Source organism: Desmodus rotundus, chromosome 8, assembly GCF_022682495.2.
Source record: "Desmodus rotundus isolate HL8 chromosome 8, HLdesRot8A.1, whole genome shotgun sequence".
Lineage (NCBI taxonomy): Eukaryota > Metazoa > Chordata > Mammalia > Chiroptera > Phyllostomidae > Desmodus > Desmodus rotundus.
This window is the reverse complement of record NC_071394.1, coordinates 79,974,724-79,998,025: the sequence shown is the minus strand read 5'-3', so window position 1 is coordinate 79,998,025 and position 23,302 is coordinate 79,974,724. Positions and strand designations below refer to the sequence as shown.

At 38.3% G+C, this 23,302-nt stretch overlaps 1 protein-coding gene across 6 annotated transcripts in view; it reads right to left on the bottom strand.

The window, feature by feature from the left end:
- Positions 1 to 342: 342 nt before the first annotated feature.
- The window catches only part of LOC123479381 (cadherin-related family member 3), a 110,316-nt gene continuing 87,356 nt past the window's right edge, over positions 343 to 23,302 (bottom strand). For 2 of the 6 annotated variants that reach the window (XM_045192296.2, XM_045192297.2), the window contains exons 12-19: positions 21,266 to 21,498; positions 11,983 to 12,154; positions 10,335 to 10,579; positions 9,058 to 9,257; positions 8,322 to 8,341; positions 8,155 to 8,219; positions 3,744 to 3,792; positions 343 to 889 (exon numbers count right to left, since the gene is read on the bottom strand). In XM_045192296.2, the coding sequence (XP_045048231.2) occupies positions 732 to 889; positions 3,744 to 3,792; positions 8,155 to 8,219; positions 8,322 to 8,341; positions 9,058 to 9,257; positions 10,335 to 10,579; positions 11,983 to 12,154; positions 21,266 to 21,498 (1,142 nt within the window). In that variant the 3' untranslated portion in view covers positions 343 to 731. The remainder of the gene's footprint in view (positions 890 to 3,743; positions 3,793 to 8,154; positions 8,220 to 8,321; positions 8,342 to 9,057; positions 9,258 to 10,334; positions 10,580 to 11,982; positions 12,155 to 21,265; positions 21,499 to 23,302) is intronic. The other 4 variants (XM_045192295.2, XM_045192300.2, XM_045192298.3 and 1 more) reach the window with 3 other exon arrangements.

Genomic DNA, 23,302 nt, shown 5'->3' with positions numbered 1-23,302 from the left:
ATCTCCCATAGAAGCTCTGAGGAATTGTGGTCCTACCAAAATTTCACTTCAGATTTCTAGGTACCAGAACTGTGAGAGAGCAATTGCTGTTTAAGCCACCAAGTCTGTGCTCTCTGGTTATGGCACCCTGAGGAAATGAATACGATCATTATTGTCAAATTGGAGCCTGGTGGTAAAACAGAAAAGAGCACTTAGAGTTTAAAGGCAAATTGGTTATGAACCAAAAGGGAGATCAAATTCCAGGGTCCCGCCCCCGAGAGCAGCCCTCTTTAGCCTCCTCCCAAACCCCTCTGTCATCTGTCTGTTCTGTGGATCATAGGAATAATAAGCAATTTTAATTAAAGGCAAGAGATCTGAATTTATATATTCAAATTCATTTATTCATCAAATATGTATGGAGTCCCCACTCTGTGTCAAGCATGTGCTGGGGCTATAGGAGTGAGCAAAACAAAGTCTCCAGTCATAACAAGCACACCTTCCACTGCACAAAGTCAGACAGTGAACATGTATCAATTTAGTCTCCAGGTTTTAGCAAAGCGTTTTTAGAGACTGAAGTTCAACCAGTCCTGCTGCCCTCACCCAGACACCCTGAACTGGAAGATTTACAAAAAGCTATAAACAAAGCAGCTAGCCCTCACATATACAATTTAATTTTAGATAGCCAAGAAAAAATTGCCATGAGAGTAACATACATACACACAAAAGCAATCATTTGGAACCACCAGAAAACGCTACTCCTGCATGGGAATATGTAAGGATGTAGACTTCTCAGAAGGGTGGGACTCCGGGAGGGAGTACATGTTTACCAAGGACAACTCCTGGTGCCCGGGGAGCTTCTTCCACTTTCTTGCACCTGTTCTGCTGTTATACTCATACACATTCCCAGAGACTGTTGAGGGACACAAAACACAAAAAGTGAATGACAATGAACTCACAAAGTATTTGTTCATCCCACAAAGTGTTTATGAGCATTTATTATATATCCATCATAGCGACAAGTTTCTGGTCTTTTCAAGCCTTGCTCTGCTATCAAAGGAAAAACTATAAGCAAAACTTGAAGCAGTATATGATTTCACATGCATTTAAAATTGCCCCTTTAGCATTAGGGAGCTCTTCTGTGGTGAATGAATGGTTTTTCATCTCAACTGCAGTAGTGGTCATATGAATCTATTTAGGTGATTAAATGTCATAGAACTATTCACACAGACATATAAAAAAAAAGTGCATGCCAAAACTGGTCAGATATGAGTACAGTCTATAGCCTAGTTCATTGACCAGTGTCAGTTTTCTAGCTTTGGTGCTGTTGTTATGGAAAATGTTGCCTTTGGGGGAAGCTAGGTGATGGGTACAATGTACCTCTCTGTACTTTTTTGCAATGTCTTGTGAATTGGTAATTATTTTAAAATCAAACTTTGAATAAAATAACATGTCAAACTATTTTTTTAATTGCCCCTCAAGTGATGTGCCTTACATAGTGTCTTAGGTTTAATCCACCAACCATTTATAGAAACAATAGTGAAACATAGTAATATGCAAGAGAAAAGAAATGGTAAGTAGGGCATGATATAGTAGAAAGTCAACAAATTATTCTTTCTTAGGTGTCTACAACATAATTAATAAATTAAAAATAATAATAATAATAATAATAATAATAATATATAATAATAGCTTACTTCTATAGTATCTACTATATGCCAGACTCTATGTTCGTATATTAATTTATTTAATCCATTCAATATCCTTCTGACATGCATATATATTATGAGCCCCATTTTAGATATGAGGAAACTGGGGCACAGAGATGTTAAGCAACTTGCCAATGAGACCTAGATTTGAACCCAAGATGTCCAGCTACTAACCATCTAGTAGAGAAGCCCATGCCTTCTTTTACTTTGATTACCCTTTATGAATAAAACAATGCTTTATGCATCACATTCTGGGTTCCACTGAACATTAGATAAATAATAGCATGTCTGAACACATATAGCAAAACTTATTTTTATCTTAAAATATTTCCCTACTATAAGTGTCATATAACACTTGAATGTGCTAAGTGAGGTCTCAAAAAACTCCATTGATTAAAAAGATGCTTCTTCTGTCAGGACCACTGTGTTAGGGCAGACAATGCACTTCCATGAAAAATACCCGCTCCACAAATAAATCTATACCATCACTCAATAGAGCATGCTGAAACTTAAAGACTAATCGCTGAGTAGTCACACATCAAATACCAGTTTCAAACAAAGCCAAGTGTATTGATTGGTATAAACTCATTCATATTTAAACATCACAATCATCCCACATAACAGGCAAAACCCACAGTATTATGCTGGTTTTCAGCTGGAAAAAAGAAGAGTCAGAGAAATTAAGTACTTTGTTCAGGTTCACTTTGTGTAAGCACTCAAACCCAAATCTTCTCATGTACACCCAGAGCTTTACCAATACCTCTAATGACTCCCTATTCTCACCCCTTCTTTAGAGAAGAAATGCATGGAAAAAAGAAAAGCTTCTGAAATGTTTTATATGTTTGTAATGTTTATGTTTATATGTTTATATGTTTATAAATGTTTGAAGTATGATCTGCTACACAATTTCAAAGTTAATAAGAAATAAATCTTTATACCAGGAATTGCAAATCCATGACCCATCTGGCCTATGTATGTTGTGGTGATTAAAGGTGGTCACAAATTCTTTGACCCTCACTTCTTGTGAGGTGGAATATATGTTTCTCTTTTTAAATCTGGGTAAAATTATTGGATTAATCAATAGAATGTGGTGGGCATGACACTGTGCCAGCTTCCAGGCTCAGGCCTCAGAAAACAGGCAATTTCACCTTCCTATCCCTTGGAACTCCACCTACTTGAGAAACAAGGTGAAGAGGCCCTGAGATTATGTGAAGAGTAAATGGGAGGTTCCAGTCAAGGTGGTAGAGTACATAGCAGCTGCACTCACCACCTCCTATGATCACATCAAAATTACAATTAAATTATAGAACAATCAACCTGGATAACCATTTGAGAACTAGCTGAACAGAAGTCCTGTAACTAAGGGTATAAAGATAACACATCAAGACTGGTAGGAGGGGCAGAGCCCTAAAACTGGCCCCATACCCAGGTGTGGCGGTTAATAATCAGAGGATATCTCAGGGCCAAGGTCCCCCTAAGAAGTTAGGAGTCTCAATTCCACACTGAGCTACTCAGTCTTCAATGCCAGTGCCAGGAAGAGGAATCCACATAACATCTGGCCGTGAAAAAAAAAACAGGAATTCTGTCTGTCCAGAGGAGATAGGAGGCAGCTGGAAACCCAGGCATCGTCTTAAAAGAGCTAACACACAAACTCTTCCCCACAGGCACTCACACTGGGCTCCAAGAGAGGAATTGCAGCCCTGGGGTGAAAGTGGGATACTAGAGATATGCAGGGAAAGACTGAGTTGTGTGGCTTGGGGCTAGAGTTGAAGGGGTAGCTGCTATTGTCACTGTGTTGAGCCATCCACTGTGAGGCTGATGGGCACTATCTTTCTTCCCTCCACACACACAAAGTCTTATTCTGCATGAGCTTGCTGAACTACACTAGCTCCACCCTGATAACTCCCTAAGACTCCACCCCATTGCAAAAGTCTGAAGGACCCAGGTAGATGGCAGCTGGTCCTGCTGCCCTGAGACATTTGCTGAGTAGCCTCAGGCCCAACACTGCCATCCAAATAGTCAAAATGGGCTTAACTTGAAAGATACTCCACACCATACCTGGATCAATAGCTTCTCCATCAAATATGGTCTCATACACAACAGTTTCCTTTAAAAAACAAAAACAAAATATTAACAATAAAGTCAGGCTGATAAAATTACTTTTGACATGTGTTGAGTACTTGGAGCAGGTGACTTATAAATAATCTCATTTTTCTTATGCAGAGGGCTAGTGACCTGGGTTCAAAAATTTCCTGCTGTTTTTGTCTCCTCGAAGCCCCAGCCCCTACATCAGTCTACCCACCACATCCTCTCTTAACTCAGATCTTTTTATTGATGTAAAGCCTCTTATCTTGGATGGGAAGTGTTATGGGCTGAACTGTGTTCCCTCAAATTTCATATGTTAAAGCTGTAACCCTCAGTACCTCAGAATGTGACTGTATTTAAAGATAGGTCCTACAAATAGGTGATTAAGGTAAAATGCGGCCATATGGGTGGGCCTTAATCCAATTTGATGGGTGTCACTATAAAAACAAGAGATTAGGACACAGACAAAACAGTTGAGAAATGGTCATGTGAGAATGCAAAGAGAAGGCAGCCATGTGCAAGCCAAGGAGAGAGACCCCAAGAGACACCAAGCCTTCCAGCACTTTCCTCTGAGACTTCTAACCTCTAAAACTTGAAGAAAATAAATATCTGTTGTTTAAGACACACAGTCTTTGCACCATACAGGTGATTGGCTGGTATCAGTTTCAGAAAGAAAGAGGCAGTAAAAGAGAGCATTGAAAGAACTAGCTCATGAAACAATGTCATGATCAGTCAGGACTCAGATGGAAATATCCATTCTTAACAGAGCAGCACATAGAGAGTAAAAAAGGGAGATGGAAACTAAAAATTCCTTTTCTTGTTCTGCTCCACATTTATAATTCCTATACGGTAGTTTACATGGATCACTTAATAAACGAGCATCAGCCAATTCAAGATTTCTATTCTCCAGGGTCACATTTTACCACCTGCTAAGAAACTCCAGGGTTGGAGGACTTACACATTTTTACTACATATATAATCTATTTTCAAATCTAGATACTATTTTTTAGTAATAATAAATAATGCTATATTTTCATTTGTCTAGTGTTATTTTTGTTGAATACACATACAATATTTGCCGCAAATTTTGGCCAAAGCCAGATTCTAAGACTGGACCTGAAAATCCAGTTTTGTAATACACAAAAATTCAACAGAAGCAGATGAATTGAAATAATTTTATTTCCTTTCTATGGTGCCTGGGTAAATTTACCACATGTCTATATGGAAGGACTATTTTTTTTAAATTATTTTACTGTTGTTCAATTATAGTTGTCCTCATTTTCTTCCAACCCCTCCCCCACACCCCAGCCAAAACCACTTCCCTCCCTTCCTTCCAACCTCCCCCTTAGTTTTGCCCATGTGTCCTTTATAGTAGTTCCTGAAAACCCTTCTCCCCACTGTCCCCTCCCCCCTCCCCTCTGGCTATTGTTAGATTGTTCTTAACTTCAATGTCTCTGGTTACATTTTATTTGCTTTTTTCTTCTGTTGATTATGTCCCAGTTAAAGTTGAGATCATATGGTATTTGTCCCTCACCATCTGGCTTATTTCGCTTAGCATAATGCTCTCCAGTTCCATCCATGCTATACCAAAGGGTATGAGCTCCTTCCTTCTCTCTGCTGCGTAGAATTCCATTCTGTAAATGTACCACAGTTTTTTGATCCACTCATCTGCTGATGGGCACTTAGGTTGCTTCCAGCACTTGGCTATTGTAAATTGTGCTGTTATGAACATTGGGGTGCATAGGTTCTTTTGGATTGGTGTTTCAGGGCTCTTAGGGTATAATCCCAGAAGTGAAATTGCTGGGTCAAAAGGCAGTTCCAATTTTAGTTTTCTGAGGAAATTCCCTACTGTTTTCCACAGTGGCTCCACCAGTCTGCATTCCCACCAACAATGTACTAGGGTTCCCTTTTCTCCACATCCTCGCCAACATTTGTTTGTTGATTTGTTTATGTTGGTCATTCTGACCAGTGTGAGGGGGTATCTCATTGTGGTTTTAATTTGCATCTCTCTGATGGCTAGTGATGCTGAGCATCTGTCTTTTCATATGTCTCTGGGCCCTTTGTATGTCCTTCTTGGAGAAATGTCTGTTCAAGTCCTTTGCCTATTTTTCATTGGGTTGTTTGTCTTCCTGGAGTGGAGTCGTGTGAGTTCTTTATATATTTTGGAGATCAGGCCCTTGTCTGAGGTATCATTGGCAAATATGTTTTCCCATACTGTTGTTTCTCTTTGTAATTTGGTGCTGTTTTCTTTAGTCATGCAGAAGCTTTTTAATTTGTTGAGGTCCCATTTGTTTATTCTTTCCTCTATGTCCCTCGCTTTAGGGGACATGTTTGTGAAGATGTTGCTGTGTGGAATATCTGAGATTTTCCTGCCAATGTTTTCCTTTAGGACTTTTATGGTGTCATGACTTATACTTAAGTCTTTTATCCACCTTGAATTCATATTTGTGTATGGTGTAAGTTGGTGATCGAATTTCATGTTTTTGCACATAGCTGTCCAGATCTCCCAACACCATTTGTTAAAGAGGCTGTTTTTACTCCATTTTATGCTCCTGCCTCCTTTGTCAAATATTAATTGACCATAGAAACTTGGGTTTATTTCTGGGATCTCTGTTCTGTTCTATTGGACTGTGTGCCTGTTTTTATGCCACTACCAGGCTGTTTTGATTACAGTAGCCTTGTAATACAGTTTGATACCAGGTATTGTGATACCTCCTGCTTTGTTATTCTTTCTCAAAATTGCTGCAGGTATTCAGAGTCATGTCTGGTTTCATATAAATTTCTGAAATGTTTGTTCTATATCTGTGAAATATGTCATGGGTACTTTAATAGGGATTGCATTGAATGTATAAATCACTTTGGGTAATATGGCCATTTTGATGATGTTAATTCTTCCAATCCATGAGCATGGTACATGCTTCCATTTGTTTGTGTCTTCCTTAATTTCTTTCTTCAGTGTTGTGTAGTTTTCTGAGTACAGGTCTTTGACCTCCTTGGTTAGGTTTATTCCTAGGTACTTTATTATTCTTGTTGCTATATCAAATGGGATTTTTTTCCTGATTTCTGTTTCTGTTGTTTCATTGTTGGTGTACAATGAAACATCATGGATTTCTGAGTATTGACTTTGTATCCAGCTGTTTGGCCAAATTCATTTATTAGGTCAAGTAGTGTTTTGGTGGCATCTATAGGATTTTCTTTGGACACTATCATTTTCTCTGCAAACTATGACAGTTTCATTTCCTCCTTTCCAATGTGGATGCTTTTTATTTCTTTTTCTTGTCTGATTGCTGTGGCTAGGACATCCAGTACTATGTTGAATAGGAGTGGTGAGAGCAGGCACCCTTGTCTTGTTCCTGATCTTAGTGGGGAAGCTCTAAGTTTTGTCCATTGAGTATGATGTTGGCTGTAGGTCTCTCATATAGGGCCTTTATTATGTTGAGGAATGCTCCCTCTATTCCCACTTTGCTGAGTGTTTTTTTCATAAGTGGGTGCTGTAACTTATCAAGTGCTTTTTCCACATCTGTTGATATGATCATGTGGTTTTTGTCTTTACTTTTGTTTATGTGATGTATTGTGTTTATTGATTTGCAAACATTGTACCATCCTTGCATCCCTGGGGTGAATCCCACTTGATCATGGTGTATGGTCTTTTTAACGTATTGCTGGATGTGGTTTGCCAATATTTGGTCGAAGATTTTAGTGTGTATGTTCATCAATGATATTGGCCTGAAGTTTTCTTTCTTTGTTATGTCTTTATCTGGTTTTGGGATTAGGATGATGTTGACTTCATAAAAAGAGTTTGGGAATCTTCCACCTTGAATTTTTTGAAATAATCTGTGGAGGATGGGGGTTAGCTCTCCCTTCAATGCTGTGTAGAATTTTCCTGTGAAAGCATCTTGTCCAGGGCTTTTGTGTGTTAGAAGCTTTTTGATTACTGTTTCAATTTTAGTTATTGGTCTGTTCAGGCTTTCTGCTCCCTGTTCATTGAGTTTTGGAAGGTTATATTTTTTTCTAGAAATTTGTCCATTTCATCCAGGTTTTTACATTCTTGGCATGTAGTTCTTCATAGTAATTTCTTACAGTCCTTTGTATTTCTGTGGTATCTGTTGTAGTCTTTCCTCTTTCATTTCTGAATGTGTTTATTTGGGTCATCTTTCTTTTTCTCTTGATGAGCCTGCTGAAAGGCTTGCCGATTTTGTTTATCTTTTCAAAGAACCAGCTCCTGGATTCATTGATCCTTAGAATTGTGCTTTTATTCTCTATGTCATTTAATTCTGCTCTGATCTTGGTTATTTCCATGGAAGGTCTTTTATTGAACAATAACTATAAAGAAAATGTAGTCCTCTTTCTTCTACTATAGAGGGATCATAAAAAATGTACTTACTGTTAATACCTCTCGTGTTTTATTTCTGTTTTCCATGACAATCTTTTCTGTTTGATTTCTACCTCCTGTTCAATAAATAAATAAATATATATATAAACAAACAAATAAATGGTAGGTGTCTGATGAGTGGCTTTTTGAAATCACACAATTCATAATAATCATCTTACCTGCAATATAATTTATTCCCCTGTATGAAAAGAAAATTTGACAAAATATCAGCTTCATTATGCTGCCACATAGCAAAAACAAATTTCAATTTTTGCAGCTCATGACTATTATCACATCTGTCTCATCTCGAATTTTTTTTAAAATGCTATACGGTAAATAATAAACTGATCTCATTAACCATCACCACCTCCCAATACTGAATCATAAATTATCTCTGCTTAGTTAATAAAAATTCTCAATCAACTCTATTGTTGAGGCCATGATTTTATGCTCCCTGAAGTATTTTTGGATGGTGATGAAAGTATCTCCATATTCTTTCCATTTCTTTGGCCGCTGTCCAGCTTCACATGAATTCAAAACTATGTGGATAGGGCACCTGGACTTATCACCTGTCTCTTGGCTAGTCCCTGGTGGTTGTCAAACAGTCGCCCAAGAGCTGCTTGGCTCAAAATAATATGGGGAGTTGTTTGGCTTGTCTGCTCACAAATTGATTTAAAACCTGTTCTCACAGAAAACCTGTTTTAGATGTTCTAAGGTAGAAGCCAAGGGTATGTTGTTTCTGGTTTTTAAAGATAGAGCAGGTTTGGAGCCATAGTGAAAGGGACCATCCCAAGTACTTTTTTCTGTGCCCCTTAATGGCACTTAGGCAGAAGCCCTTAGGGTAAGATCACCAAACCTCAACTGATTTCAACACTGTATAAACATCAGATGCTTAGAAGAAAAAAAATCACATACTTGGGTTTGGGCTTGGAGATTTCCTCAGCCATTTTCTGACAGCATTCCATAGTGTTTCCATATCTCCAAAGCAGGAAACATACCCAGGAAAACAACCCGGCAAAGAAAACAGCCATCAGAGTGAAGATGAAAGGAATGTACCAGTCAGTGGGTGTGTATGTGTTGATAGCTGTGTACACAATGGTCAGGCCTTTTCTTTGCTGGGAAATATTATTTCAAAGCAAATAGAGCATTAGTTTATATTTTCAGAGAGCATCTGTTTACAAATAGCAACATCAGCATAGAACCATGGTCCTATAGACAGTGGGGTATTGACTCAGATATATGAATTTTTGTATAAACTACAGACAATACTGAGGAACACCCAAGCCTAGAAAGGCACCAGTTTAAGGATCTGAAGACTTGAATTGTATGCAATGATTGCTTTGTGAACTTGGACAAAAACATTTCTCCTCCTGACTTCAGTTTTCTCATCTATAAAATCAAGGAGTTGAACTAGATAATATCTGAGGGTTTTTTAGGCTTTATCTACTTTACACAGGATAAATCCTTTTGTGCAGCTTGAGAGAACAGTGTGTTCTTAAAAATCAAATAATCTGGTGGAAAGATTTATCATCCATATTGTACAAAAATGACTCTCTTTCAAAGTATAGAAAACTATAAAATACACTAACCACACAGTCTGCTGAACATACTTTATCCTCGGGTGACTCAGAGGCCATTGTGGAGTCCTGTAGAGGCTTTGCTTTTCTATTTTTGAAATAACAAAACACTCAAGGGTCTGCTAAACTTTACAGGATTGGATCAACATTAGATAAAATGATGAATATAAGCCATGTAGTATAGTGCCTGCCACAGATAGGTGCCCATTACTACAAATAACATGGCCACACTCCTGTTACAATGTTTAAACATCCTGTACAATGTTTAAAAGTGTCCATTTGTGAGATTTGTAACTGGTAGATTTCATTGACTAGTGTGCCTTTCTGGTGGGCAGGGCTTTCATACCATTCAGACATAATTAGTTTCTTGGGGGTCCACTATGCTCCACCTGCAATCATCACAAATTCTCTCTCACCCACGGTTTACACTCACAGTTTATACTCACAGATGCACACTCTAAAATGTGGCCTCGTGGGTGGGTGGGTAGAGAGGAAGTGAGAAAACCAGGTGAAGGTGATACACTAAGCAGCCTTTTAGCCTTTCTAGATGAAACTCAAATTTACAAGAGAATATTTTCCACACAGAGACCCAGATTAAATTCCATAACTCTTTACTTCAAGACTGGTGGTTGGAGGAGGTGGCACCTTGGCCCTGGTCACATAAATATCTATAATAGCAGTGCCTGTCCTGGGCTTGGTGGCTTTGCCGTATTTCAGGTTGTCATCGGTTATGTGCACCACAAGATGGTACCGCCGCTGCAATTCAGCTCCAGATTCAAAGTTAAAAGGATTCTTCACAATTAATTTTGGAGTATTTGAACCTCGAGTTGGGTCAAATCCAAAATGATGGTTCTCATTTCCTTTAAAAGGGATAATTTTAAAATTATAATTATTTTGAGATATGTTAAAAGATCTTCTCAAGCTGCCATACATAGTTTTGGAAACACAATACATGTAAATAAATTAAAAAAATTGCTATTGTTCTTTGAATTCCTACATCTACACAAGATCCATAATAAATTGAAATCAAGCAATAAATGCAGTTAATTAGAAAAAAATTGTTTTAAAGGTTAAGATCATGCATCTGATCTCCATATAAGGTCAGCAAACATCAGACTATAATCAAATTATTTTGCTTTAATTTCTTCATCTTCCTTTCTCTCCCACTCAGAGAAATTTTATTTCCACCCTCAGCTTAGTCTAGATCAATATCAAATGGGCCACAAGTATCTATTTAAGCCCCACTAAGTTTCAAGTCCAGTTTCAATGGTCCTGGATACACTGTTGTAAACAACATGCATATAGTTTCCCCTGTCATCTAGTATGAAGAGCAGACATTTAACTAGGTCTCATAATTAAGTAAGGTATTTACTGATGTCCACACTGCCATTCTTTCAGATACATGACAGCAGATCTGACATCCATACCTTAGCTATACTTTTCTCCTTGTTATACTTTCTCATGGTATCCAGTAATTTCCCTTAATAGACTTTTCATACTTTGTAATTTAATAATTGCTGATGTTACTACTAGTTTAATGAACAATGAGTTCATGAATGTAAGATCTATATCTGTCTTGTACATTATTGTATACCCATCTTTTAGTACAAATTTGGTCTCCAGGCTATAGCCAGGGGGGAGTGGGGAGGGGACAGTGGGAAGAGGGGATTACAGGAACTACTATAAAGGACACATGGACAAAATCAAGGGGGAGGGTGAAGATGGAGGAAGGAGGTGGGTTCGGCTGGGGTGGGGTGGAGGGATGGGGAGAAAAGGCATACAACTGTAATTGAAAAACAATAACAATTTTTTAAAAATGAAAAAAATTTTGATCTCCAATAATTGTCTTTCATATGTCACAGATAATGAGCAAAGTTGATATGGGTCTTTATAAATCCAACAACAATACAGTTGAAAACATCTATGCTAAAGAACCTGTATTACTATCATATGAAAGGTGGCAGCCAGCCAGCATCAAGGACAGCAGACTTAGTTCCTTGTAACTTAACTTTCGTTGTCTCCCTTTCAGGTCCAAAGTCTCTTGATTATCAAGTATAACTGAAATTACTGATAATTCCACAAGAGGAATTAGACTGGGCATGTGGAAGTGAAAAGGGTTCCTTGAGGAAACTTAATGCCATAGATATGAAATAGCTTAATCTTCATAAACATAGTATTTCTAAGCTTATATCACTTCAAAGAGGGTATAACTAATGTCATTTAACACATGCTCATGATTAAAAGAAATAATAAAATTATTCACCAGAAACTATCTCAAAGTGCATTTCAAAATCTTGTGAATCTCTGTCGTGGCAGTTTAGTTTGAAGCCATTGACATTTGTCCCAGCAACAACGTTGTCAAAAATGACTGCCTTATATAGAGAGGGTATGCAAACAGGTGGTTCATCATTCTCATCTTCGATGTCAACAGTGACCTGTCAGCAATGAAGGGGAAATATCACATCCATGTCACGTGACTATTTATACACAAAATTAGAAATAAGCATCTGGGTAGAGACAGGTCATTTAGAATTATTAAATTAAAAGTCTGCAATTTTGAGTTTGAAGAAATTCCTGCAGATTTGGGTTCTAGCTGTCAATAATAAGCCAATAAGCTGGCTTATTATTCCTGGGTCAACTATGTCATTTGGTGTGGTCATTAGGGAGAGCTTTGGGCTCATTAGAAGAACATGTTGAAAGAAAATTATCAAATTACAGAAATGATGAGAAAAGGAAAGCTGAAGAATGATGCTTCTAAAAATTCTAATTCCTTGAAATTTTGAAATATCTGTGTTTGCCCTGGCCAGGTGGCTCAGTTGGTTGGAGCATCGTCCCATACAACAAAATGTTGCAGGTTCAGTTCCCAGTCAGAACACATACAGGAGGTGCCAATTGATGGTTCTCTTTCACATCCATGCCTCTCTCTCTCTCTCTCTCTCTCTCTCATCTCTCTCTCAAAAATTAATAAATTTATCCTTGGGTGAGAATTTTTTTAATTTAAATATCTATATTAAATGGCAACTGTAGCCCAAGTTTCCTTCCTCTTTCAAAATTTAGGGGCCTCCCCTGCACAATACATTTTTCAATCAAGCACAGTATATTTTTTGGTAACAATATGATTACTTCAAAGGATGCTCTGACCTTAATCAGGGGTTGTTATCAACCTTTTCTTAACTGTGATTTACATTGAAAAAGATTAAAACATCAAGGATTTTTTTTAAAGAATTTATTTATTTTTAGAGAAAGGGGAAGGGAAAGAGAAAGAGAGGGAGAGAAACATCAATGTGTGGTTGCCTCTCACACACTCCCTACTGGGGATCAGGCCCACAACCCAGGGATGTGCCATAACTGGGAATCGAAACTGCGACCCTTAAGTTCCCAAACCAGCACTCAATCCACTAAGCCACACTAGCCAGAGCATATCAAGGATTTTTAAATGTCAGCAATTGAATGCCAGTCAGTTTATAAAAATTATCTGCCCACCTATAAGATGAGTAATAACTTTCTCAACAACGTTTGCAGGAGAATCCCTGGTGTGCTCATATTTGCAAGTATTATCTTTTAAAAAATGTTTTTTGTGATGTTTTAATAACACAGCTAAATTCTTGGGGAATAATCCATTCTTCAACGCTATTTCTAAATATTGAATATTTCTATTTGTTCTATTCAATATGTGAGGTGTTTTCATATGATTTTAGGGAGACTACTGTGATAAATGAAAACAGCACAGGGATTGAAATTAGAAATATTTATTAAAACTGACAGTAACCAGAGGGGAGGTGGTAGGGGGTAATGGGGGAAAAAGAGGGAAGGGTTTTCAGGAACATATATAAAGGACACATGGACAAAACCAAAGAGGGTAGGACCAAAGGTGGGAAGTGGGGATGACTGGGGTAGGGGGAGTGGGGGGAGTGGGGGGAGGAAAATGGAAACAACTGTATTTGAACAATAAAAAAATGGATCAATTGGATCAATGGAAAAAAAAAAAAAAACTTTGGCTCTTCACCTTGCCAGATCCTTTATTCGGTACAAAAGATTTAACCTTGTTTTTCTCATCTGTAAAAAAAGATCTCAATTTTTCCCTTCCTAGAATGGTTGGGGCATAAATTCATCCATTTGTGTATATTTATTTAACACTTATACTATGTGCTAAACAGTGACCTAGACATAAGAGGTCTTCTGGTAAACCAAACAAAGAGTCTGCTCTACTACAATTTACATTCTTAAAAAGGAGGCAAAACAATAAACAAATTAACATATAAATATATTAGGCAATGCCATATGGAAATTGACACTCTGCAAGTTAAGGAGATAGAGAACAGCAATGGAAGTGTTTTAATACAGTGTTCAGAGAAGACGTTTCTTTTTTGACTCACTCCCCTATTTCTTTCCTCCTCCCCTATATTTGGTATATGCCCTTCAGCAAGTATATATCCTCACAGAATACATAGTATTTGGCCATGTGGTTTTAATTTGCATCAGTGATATTGTGCTATTTACTACTTTTCTCACAAAGCACTATATTTTCTTGCTTTTTCCATGTTGCTGTTTTGGAGAACTAGTTTCCTAATTCTTCTTGATTCTTATTATCCCATCATATGCATCTACCTTATTTTACGAATTCATTATCCTAATGATGAACACATGGGTTGCTTCAAAATTCTATCGGCTCTGGCTGGTGTTGCTCAGTGGATTGAGCAACAGACTGCAAACCAAAAGGTTTTCGGTTTGATCCCTGGTTAGGGGACATGCCTGGGTTGTGGGCCAGATCCCCAGTTGGAGTCATGTGAGAGGCAACCAATCAATGTTTTTCTCGCACATTGATGTTTCTTTCCCTTCTCTCCCCTCTCTAAAAGTGAATAAATAAAATATTTTTTAAAAATTTTACCATCACACACAGAAAAGACCTTGTGAGCAGGTTTCCTTTGTGCATAAATGTGATTAAAGTGAGAATAGTCATGTGGCTATCTGGATGGCAAGCATCACAGCCTGTGACAAAGGCTCTGAAGTGCAGACACTCTTGGTGTGTTGAAACAACAGCAAGAAGTTCATGTGGCTGGACTGAAGTAAGGGGGAGAAAGTTAGAAGCTGAAGACCAAGAGGCAGCCAGGGCTGAGGAGACCTTAGAAATGATATTGGAGCTTATGTTAAGTGTGATGGGGAACCACTGGAGAGCTGTGAGGAAGAGGGTGATGTCTTTTTAAAGGTTCACTCTGGCTACTGTGTGAAGAGTAGATTGCAAAGGGCACATGTGGAAGTGGAGATTCTAGTTAGGAGGTTGCTGCCCCAGCCCAGGTACTGTATGATAATGGCACAACCAGGGTGCTAGCTGTGGATGGATGAGAATGGAAGGATTGAGGATATATTTTGAATGTAGAGACATTTTATTTGACTTTGTTGATGGGTTGGAGAGATAATTTAGGGTATATGATAGTGATTTAGGACCCAGAGTTAATCCTTCTACAATACTTCATTGGAGCTGGGTAAACTTGGATAAGTTACTTAATTTCTTAGCCTTGGAAGTGAAAATTTTTCTATCTGTAAAAAAGAGTAGCAATACCTACCTCATGGGATGAGATTGAAGACTAAAGGAGACATAGTAATTGGCTGTTTTGGATTCTCAATAAAGGGTGGATGATATTGATGGTGACAGTGACAACAAAGATGATGATGGATTTCTAAACTTTCATCAATTTACTTTCTATACACTGTTTAAATTCCCTACGTTAAAAATTTTAAACTCCTTAAAGATATATATGGTGTCACACTTTCTTTTAACCCAGGATGTTGTGCACTGAGTAAACATTCAATAACTATTTGTTAAAAGAAAGAAGGAAATTTTGTAACTCTGTAAGGTGACAGATATTAACCAGACTTATTGTGGTGACCATTTCACATTTATACAAATGTCAAATCATTATGTTGTACAACTGAAACTAATATAATGTTATATGTCAATTGTACCTCCATTTTGCATAAAACATAATTAAAAGAAAAGAAGGGGACTTCTGGTCAAGATGGCAGCATAAGAAAATACAACTTGCCTCGTTCCACAACCACATCAAAATTACAACTAAACTATTGAACAAACATCACTCAGAAACATCAGAAGTTGAATTCAATGGAAGGCCAACAACTACACAGTTAAAGAAATCACATCCTTCCAGACTGGTAGGAGAAGTGAAGACACAGGATGGCCTGGTCTCACATCCATGTGTGGTGAATACAAATTCAGGAGGGATATCTCAAAAGCAAGGAGTCCCAGCCCCACACTAGGCCTCCCAGCCAAGGGTTCCAGTGCCAGGAAGATAAGCCCCAATAATTTCTGGATGCAAAAACCAGCAGGGATTAAGTAGGTGAAAGAAACTTCTACAGTCCCAAGCAGTTCCTCTTAAAGAACCCCCCCCACACACACGGACTTATTCAGATTCAGTCCCTCATAGCTCCAACACTGGGGCAGCAGCTTGAAAGGCACCAGTGACATATGAGGAAAGACTGAAGTGTCTGGCATTGAGGCGAGTGCTGGAAGACAGCTTTCTCCCAGACAGAATGTTGGGCAGAGAACATAATCCCTTTTCTGAACCCTCCCCAAAAAGTGCCACAGAGCTGGCAGATGGGTGCCATCTCTGAGACCCTATCAACCTAGCTAACACAGTTTGCCCTGCCCTGGAGATCCCCTGAGACTCTGTCGCAACCAATTTATGGAACTACCCAAGCTGTTAACAGTGGCTTATCCATATGAATGGCTGGTCTTGGCTTATGTTTCACAAAACTTCCTGAATCCTCTGAAACAAGCAACAGTCAGCCTTAGTGAGACCCCAGACCACATACAACTTAGTAAGTGGTCCCAGGCCTGGCACTAGCAGCAGCCAGCCCAGTTTCACAGCTTGGCTTCGCCTGGGAACCTACAAGCCCAGCACATATAGCAGCCATCTCAGATTGCTTTATAGTTCATGAAGGGTGGCCTCAGGCAGAATGCAGGTGGAAGTTAACCTTGGTCTGCAGCACCTGCAAAACCCCAGAGCCTGTGCACCTAGTGGACAGCTACAGACCACGTCAAAGTAACACTATCCTGCCCCTGAACAGCTGTTCCTCCATGGAGTGTGGAGTTTGGTGGTAGGTGGTCACAGCCAGTTTTTGTAGCTGACTAACCTGGAAAAATCCCTCACATTAACCTGCCAACAGCAATAAAGGCTCAACTACAAGAAGAGGATGTACTCAGCCCACAGAAAGGGCACATTTCGAGTACCCAGTATGAATGATAGGGGAGGCTGTGTCACTGGACTTCACAGGACACCTACTACATAAGACCACACTATCAAGACAGGGAGTCATAGCACCTCTACCTAATACATAAAAACAAACACAGAGAGGCTGACACAATGAGTAATAAAGGAACATGGCCCAAATGAAAGAACAGACCAAAACTCTGGAAAAAGAGCTAAATGAAATGGAGATGAACAATCTATCAGATGCAGAGTTCAAAACACTGGTTATAAGGATGCTCAAGGAACTTAATGAGGACCTCAACAGCATAAAAAAGATCTAGTCAGAAACAAAGGATACACAAATTGAAATAAAGAACAATTTACAGGGATGAAGCTGAGAATCAAATCAATGATTTGGAATATAAGGAACCAAAAAAAAAACCAATCAATCAGAACAACAATAAGAAAAAAGAATCCAAAAAAACAAAGGTAATGTAAGGAGCTTCTAGGACAACATCAAGTATTCCAAAATTATATCATAGGGGTGTCAGACAGAGAAGAGAAAGAGCAAGAAACTGGAAACCTATTTGAAAACATAATAAAAGAAAACTTCCTTACCATGTTGAAGACATGCAAGTCCAGGAAGAACAGAGAGTCCAAACAAGATGATGCAAAGGGCCCACTCCAAGACACATGATAATTAAAATGCCAAAAGTTAAAGATAAAGAGAATCTTAAAAGCAGCAAAAGAAGTTAGTTACCTATAGGGGAGTTCTCATGAGATTGTCAACTGATTTCTCAAAAGAAACTTTGAAGGCTATAAGGGATTGGCAAAGAATATTCAAAGTCATGAAAAGCAGGGACCTACAGTGAAGATTTCTCTAACCAGCAAAGATATCATTTAGAATCGAAGGGCAGATAAACAGCTCCCCAGACAAAAAAGATCTAAAGTAGTTCATCATCACCAAAACATTATTTGTGAAATGTTAAAGGGGTTATTTTTTTTAAATATCAAAACTATGAATGACAAAATAGCAAAAAACACATACTTATGAACAATTGAATCTATAAAACAAACTAAGCAAGCAAGAAAAGAGACAGAATTGAGATAAGGACAGAATTTTGATGGTTGCCAGATGGGAGGGAGTTGTTGGGTGGTGGGCAAAGAGGTGAGGGGATTAAGAAGTACAAATAGGTAGTTACAGAACAGCCATGGGGATGTAAAGTACAGTATAGGAAATGGAGTTGCCAAGGAACTTAAATGCATAACCCATGGACATGAACCATGGTGTGGGGTTTGCCTGAGGGAATCAGGTTGCTGGGTGCAGGGGGGCAAAATGGAAAAAATTGGGACAGCTATAATAGCATAATCAAAAACAATTTTTAATATATTTCATTCATTAAGCTATTACTGTTGTCCAATTTCTTTCTCCCCTTTATTCCCTTCTGCCCTGTACCTCCCCTCCCACCAGCACTTCCCCAACCCTTAGTTCATGTCCATGAGTCATATATATAAGTTCTTTGGCTTCACCATATCCTTACACTATTCTTAATCTCCCCCTATTTTGTGCCTACTATTTATGCTTCACATTCCCTGTATCTTTTCTCCCATTCTCCCTCCTCCCCCTCCCCACTGATAACCCTCCATGTGGTCTCCATTTCTGTGATTCTGTTCCTGTTTTAGTTGTTTGCTTAGTTTGTTTTTGTTTTGTATTTTAGGCTTCATTGTTGATAATTGTGAGTTTGCTGTCATTTTACTGTTTATAGTTTTTGATCTTCTTCAATTTCTTAGACGAGTCCCTTTAACATTTCATGTAATAAGAGCTTGGTGATGATGAACTCATTTAACTTTACCTCATCTGGGAAGCACTTTATCTGCCCTTCCATTCTAAATGATAGCTTTGCTGGATAGAATAATCTTCGATGTAGGTTCTTGCCTTTCATGACTTGGAATACTTCTTTCCAGACCCTTCTTGCCTGCAAGGTTTCTTTTGAGAATCCAGATGAAAGTCTTATGGGAACTCCTTTGTAGGTAACTATCTCCTTTTCTCTTGCTGCTTTTAAGATTCTCTCCTTATCTTTAATCTTGGGCAATGTAGTTATGATGTGCCTGGATGTGTTCTTCCTTGGGTCCAACTTCTTTGGGACTCTCTGAGCTTCCTGGACTTCCTGGAAGTCTGTTTCCTTTGTCAGATTGAAGAAGTTCTCTTTCATTATGTTTTCAAATAAGTTTTCAATTTCTTGCTCTTCCTCTTCTCCTTCTGGCACCCCTATGATTCAGATGTTACAATGTTTAAAGTTTTCCCAGAGATTCCTAAGCCTCTTCTCCTATTTTTGTATTCTTGTTTCTTCATTCTGTTCTGATTGAATGTTTAGTTCTTCCTTCTCCAGATTGTTGATCTGAGTCCTGGTTTCCTTCCCTTCACTGTTGGTTCCCTGTATATTTAGCTTTATTTCACTTTGCATAGTCTTCACTTCTTCCTCTATTTTGCCACCATACTCAGTCATTTCTGTGAGCATCCTGATTATCAATGTTTTGAACTCTACATATGATAGGTTGGCTATCTCTTCATTGCTTAGTTCTATATTTAGAGCTTTTATCTGTTCTTTCATTTGTGCCATATTTTTTTGTCTTGGTAAGTCTGTTTTATAGTAAGGGGTGGAGCTTTAGGTATTTGCCAGTGTGGGGCAACCCACCTGGCTGCATTGTGGCACTGTATGTGTGGGTGGGGTCTGAGAAGCAAAAATGCCACTTGGTCAGCTCTGGGCCAGCTTTCAGTCACTTCCCCTGCCACCCACAAGCAAACCGGGAGCTTCTGGTGCTGATTCCCAGGTGAGTGGGTTTCTGTATGTTCTAGGACCCTATGGGTCTCTCCAACAGACTCTCCTGTGAGGCTGTGAGTTTCTCCTGCCACCACAATTTGCACAGGTTTTTACAGTCAGAGGTTTTGGGACTTTCTTTTCCCATGCTGGAACCCTGGTTTGCTCAATCTATCTTGCTCCCCTGTTGTTCCTCCTGGTTTATCTGCACATGAACGTGGGACCACCGGGTCCCCCAGCCACTGCCTTCTCTGCTCCAGTCCGCCAGCCGCCACCTTGCTAAGTGTTCTCTCCAACCTGACTGCCCATCTCCATCCTCCTACTAGTCTGGGTGAATGTTTTTTCTTTAACTCCTTGGTTGTTGAACTTCCATCCAGTTCAATTTTCTGGTAGTTGTGGTTGTTTTTTTGTTTTTTAATTTGTTGTTGTCTTTCTTTTGGTTGTGTAAGGAGGCAAAGTATATCCAGCTACATCTCCATCTTGGCCAGATGCCCCAATAAAATATAATTTTTTAAAAAGAAGGAATACATACATTTCTTCTCTGTCTTTAGCCAAAATATAAACTCTTTTTATAAGAACAGTGTAACATAAAGTTGCTTTTTTAATTTTCTTTCCCTCTCTTCTAATTTGTAATAAGTTAATGATAATTGCAAGTGGTATTATCCTATACTATTTTGGGAGTTCATAAATGCCTACAAGAAAAACTGCCACAGATACCTTACTATGGAGATCACTCTCATAGGTATTTTCCTGAGACAACCAAGACAAAACCTTGTCTACATGACTGTAGTTCAGCCCCTGTGAAATTCATTCTAACTGCTGGTGTGAATGGACCTGATGTTTTCCCCACAATGACGCACTCAGGAATCCTAATCACCCCATAAGCAGCAAACCAGGGGCTCTGTACAGTAAAAGGAATTGCATAATGAATCATAGGCCAGGTGGGGAATCTTAAAATTCATCAATCCTATTTCTGTCTTTTCTCCAGTGATAAAACCTTATAGTCATTCATAACACATACCACACTATCAACACAGCAGTATTCACTCTCAATATCTTTCAAGAGTTCCTAAAATAATTTAAGGCCCACACACACTTTCCCCACTGTGATGCCAAAATAATGCACCTTATTTAACTACCTTTGTTGAAAACATTACCTCCCAATGAGAAGCATTCTGGGTTTGAGTCCATTTCTACAAACCCTGAGTAATTTCAGTAATTTCCCTAAACTCTGTGCCTGAATTTTCTCACCTGTAGGGGGAAATGATAATAATATTGCCTTCCATGAATACTTAATGAGAAGATTAACTACATCAACATAAAAAAATGTACCAAGAATAAGAGCTTGCACATGATAAATGCTAGATGCATATTTACAATTACTGCAATGGTTTTAATCTCATGAGAATTACTGTTATTTGACCATTTTTCATTGTTATTGTTTGGCCATTTCAATTTTAATAAATTAGAACTTAAAGGAGCATCTTTTTCACATCAAAACCTGAGGCTCTCTACTTACCATGGTCATCCCTGTGCGAGGGTGAAATCTGTCACAGTCCACACCTTCCACTGTGAGGTTATACTGCTTCACACTCTCATAGTCTGGCTGTGTGGTGAGCTCAATCATTCCAGAGAGAGGGTGAATCCAGAATATTTGTATGACTTGAATGTCTCCACTGATTATTTTGTACGTAACACAATTTGGTGGGTAGTCTTCATCAATGGCAGTCACTCTTCCAACTTTGTAGAAAGCTGTCAATAACATTTATTAAGATTCATTCTTGTCACACAGAGACACTACTTTAAAAAGCTTAAGATGTCTTTGCCTTTGAAATGGTATCATAGTTTCTCAAAGGGTCAACCTGAATCTTTTTGGACAGTGAATGTGTTTGAAAAGCACAACTCTACATGATAGAAGGTGAATTGACAGGCAGTCCTCTTCCACTTTAAACCACATGGCGTACATCAAATGCTATGACTTAACAATAACTTCATACTATTAATAATTACTTACATGTTTTGCATGCTAATTTTCTACTGGGCAGTATGATAAGATTAGCATCAGATAATGGTTCGCAATACAGACTCTAGAACTAGATTTCCTAGGTTTCAAATCCCAGCTCTGCCATTTACAAGATACAACTCAATGAAAAATTCTATAACCTCTCTGGCCCTCATATTTTTTACTGAAAATAAGGAATAATAACAGTAGGTATCATATAGAGTTGTGAGGATTAAATAAGTTAAAATAAATATGTGAAGTATTTAGAATAGTTCCTCATATATTATATTGATAAATTCTGTATCAGAATTATTTATACATATTATCTCACTGATCTTCTCAATAGCATTATGATATATGTACTATTACTGTCCCCATTTTACAGATAAGGAAAATGCAGTCCAATGGTCTTAAGTAACTTGCCCAAGGTCACAAAGCTAGTAATATTAGAGTCAGGAATCAAATCTGTGTCTGCTGAATCTATAGCCCACATTTTAAAAATCAATTTGCTGTGATTTCAGTGTGTAGTTCCTCCAAATAATCTTTTAGAAGACAGATGGGTATGGTAGATCGATTGAATTAATAGGTCCTTATTCTTTATCCTTCCCACCACCATGGTCTTTGTCTTCCCATGTGACATGTTTTGGCTAATGGGATATTAGTAAACCTGACAAGCAAAGGCCTGAGAGGTGCTCCTGTGGTTAGGCTTGCCTTGTCCCTGCCCCTTTGCCTCTGCTCTGAGAACATGCTCAGACCAGCCTGTTGGAAGATGAGAGAAGAGCCAACTCATCAGTTACCTCTGCTGTGGCCAGGCTACATTAGCAAAAAGCAGCCCCTTTCCACAATTTTGAGCAATCCCAGTCAAATCAGAGAGACAGTTCAGCCAATTCTCAGACTCACAGGCTAAATAAATGCTCATTGCTGTATTACCTAATTTTGAGGAGGGGTTATTACACAGCACACTTATAGTAATAGACAACAAATATAATAGGCTTACCCCTCAATCATTTTTTACTGAATTATAAACTCCAGGGTCAATACTACACCTCTTCCATGTAGTGAATACCACCACACAATGACTAGTTTCAACAACATGTGTATAGGACATTTTGATAATTAAGACTGAAAAATTATAGTGCAGAAACAGTTTAATGGGGACCCCACCACCTTCTTCAGCCTCACGGGATTTTTTTCACAGTTTATATCCTTCTTTCACAAAAGTTCATCAGTCTCTGATAATGTCATTAAACAGGCAATGAACACAACTCAAAATACTGAGAACAGAGAAACACATTTGTGGAGAAAAATAGTGCTTCATTATTGCAAATCCAGAGTATGAAGAGTCCAACCTATTGCTTGTGTAAAAGCATCATTATCAAGAGAAAAGTATAACAACTGATTGACAACAACATAAAACAGATTAAGGGTAAAAGCACCATCTTTATCATAGAGTTGTGAGCAAAGGTGATGTCATTTTTACATTTAACATCTAGTTAAATATAACTGAAGGCTCATTCTTCTATACAAATAAAATTAACCTTTCAATAATACTAA